Source organism: Salvia splendens, chromosome 10 (assembly GCF_004379255.2).
Source record: "Salvia splendens isolate huo1 chromosome 10, SspV2, whole genome shotgun sequence".
Taxonomy (NCBI): domain Eukaryota; kingdom Viridiplantae; phylum Streptophyta; class Magnoliopsida; order Lamiales; family Lamiaceae; genus Salvia; species Salvia splendens.
This window is the reverse complement of record NC_056041.1, coordinates 2,062,733-2,064,215: the sequence shown is the minus strand read 5'-3', so window position 1 is coordinate 2,064,215 and position 1,483 is coordinate 2,062,733. Positions and strand designations below refer to the sequence as shown.

Below are 1,483 nucleotides of genomic sequence, written 5' to 3'. Positions count from 1 at the left end.
TCCAATTGCCAATTAATATAACTATTTCTCTCTAACTAAGAGAGCATATATAGGAGTATAATCCAAGTAAGTCCAATTTAGATGATGAGCCAATCATTTATTCAATTTAAAATGTCAACAATTGGAAAGGGGTAAAAAAACTAACGCACCAAACAAATCCACTCCAACTATTCAAGCAACTATAACTATTCAAGCAACTATAGAAAATTTTAAAATAATTCCTTCCAACTTGCATGAGACAAACCAAGAAAAACCATTTCGTTTTTCAATTCTAGCCACTAATTAATCAAATACCCCCAAATTAAATATTCAAGTATTACATTTAATTAAATATAACACCTTAATTATTTTTACAAAAAACAATTGCGCATCCAATCTAACCACCACCATTATTCCTTACCACAAATTGAATCGGATTCAGTCGCCGCCGCCGTGCATCGACGCGATCGCCACCACGCCTAGCTTCTGCAGATTGAGTTTCACCACCGTATCGGTGAACATCTTCGTGTCCTCGCCAGTATTCCCCTCCGGTATGTCGACGATGTACGATTCGATTACGATCGTGTAGGTTTTGCCGTCGCGATTGAATTCGTTGACGGAGGTGACGGATCGGTAGTTGTTGAGGCGGTGCTCGCCGCCGACGACGCGGAAGCTGATGATGTGGCGGTCGTCGTCGAGGATCTCGAGGCGCTCGGTGGAGGTGGTGGCGGGGAGGCCGGAGACGACGGTGACCTCGCGGATGCTGCCGACGCCGCCGTCGCCGGTGAGGCGGCAGCTCTTGATGAAGTGCTTGTAGCGCTGTGGATTGTCGAATTGTCGGACGAGCGGCCACACCGCCTCCGCCGGCGCGTCGATCCGCTGCGTGATCAGCGACGTGCATGTGTTAGGCAATGCGTCGAACATGTGGTAGGTGCGGATCACGTGCTCCAGCTGCGCGTATTCGTCCGCGGTCAGCCCCTGCGGAATCGCGCCGTTGTCGTCCATGGATGGAGCTAGAGAGAGAAAGTGAGAGGGATTGTGATTGTGATTGTGATTGAAATTGAAATTGAAATTGAAATTGAGAGGGAGAGGGAGAGGGAGAGAGAGAACTGGGGTTGACGAAATCTTTTGATTTGAGCGTGATAAAAAAAAATACTAGAAGGGAAGTGTGATGAGGTGGAAAAATGGGGATCTTGATTTAAATTTATTGAAATTAGGGTTTTCCATCCAATTTGGGATATTTTTATTCAAAGAAAATGATGCAAATAGGCATTAGAAGTTTGGAATCTTAATCATGAAATTCTGGTTTGACTTTGGATAAACATTAAGTAACTTTCGCATATAGGCCAGATTTATTCTCAATTATTTCACGACCATAAAATGCGGTCCTCTATTTGTAATATATTGTTAATTTTTTACGACTAAAAGATGACTAAAAGATGTCTTAATATAAATAGATGACATCATTTAATTTACTAGTATTAATCATATTATGATTTCTTGG

The 1,483-nt window shown here is 42.7% G+C and overlaps 1 protein-coding gene across 1 annotated transcript; it reads right to left on the bottom strand.

Annotated features, from left to right (window-relative positions):
* Positions 1 to 202: 202 nt before the first annotated feature.
* Positions 203 to 1,210, bottom strand: LOC121750774 (abscisic acid receptor PYL2-like). Its single transcript, XM_042145378.1, has one exon. The coding sequence runs from the start codon at positions 982 to 984 to the stop codon at positions 418 to 420; it is 567 nt and encodes a 188-aa protein (XP_042001312.1). The 5' UTR covers positions 985 to 1,210; the 3' UTR covers positions 203 to 417.
* Between the last annotated feature and the right edge of the window lie 273 nt (positions 1,211 to 1,483).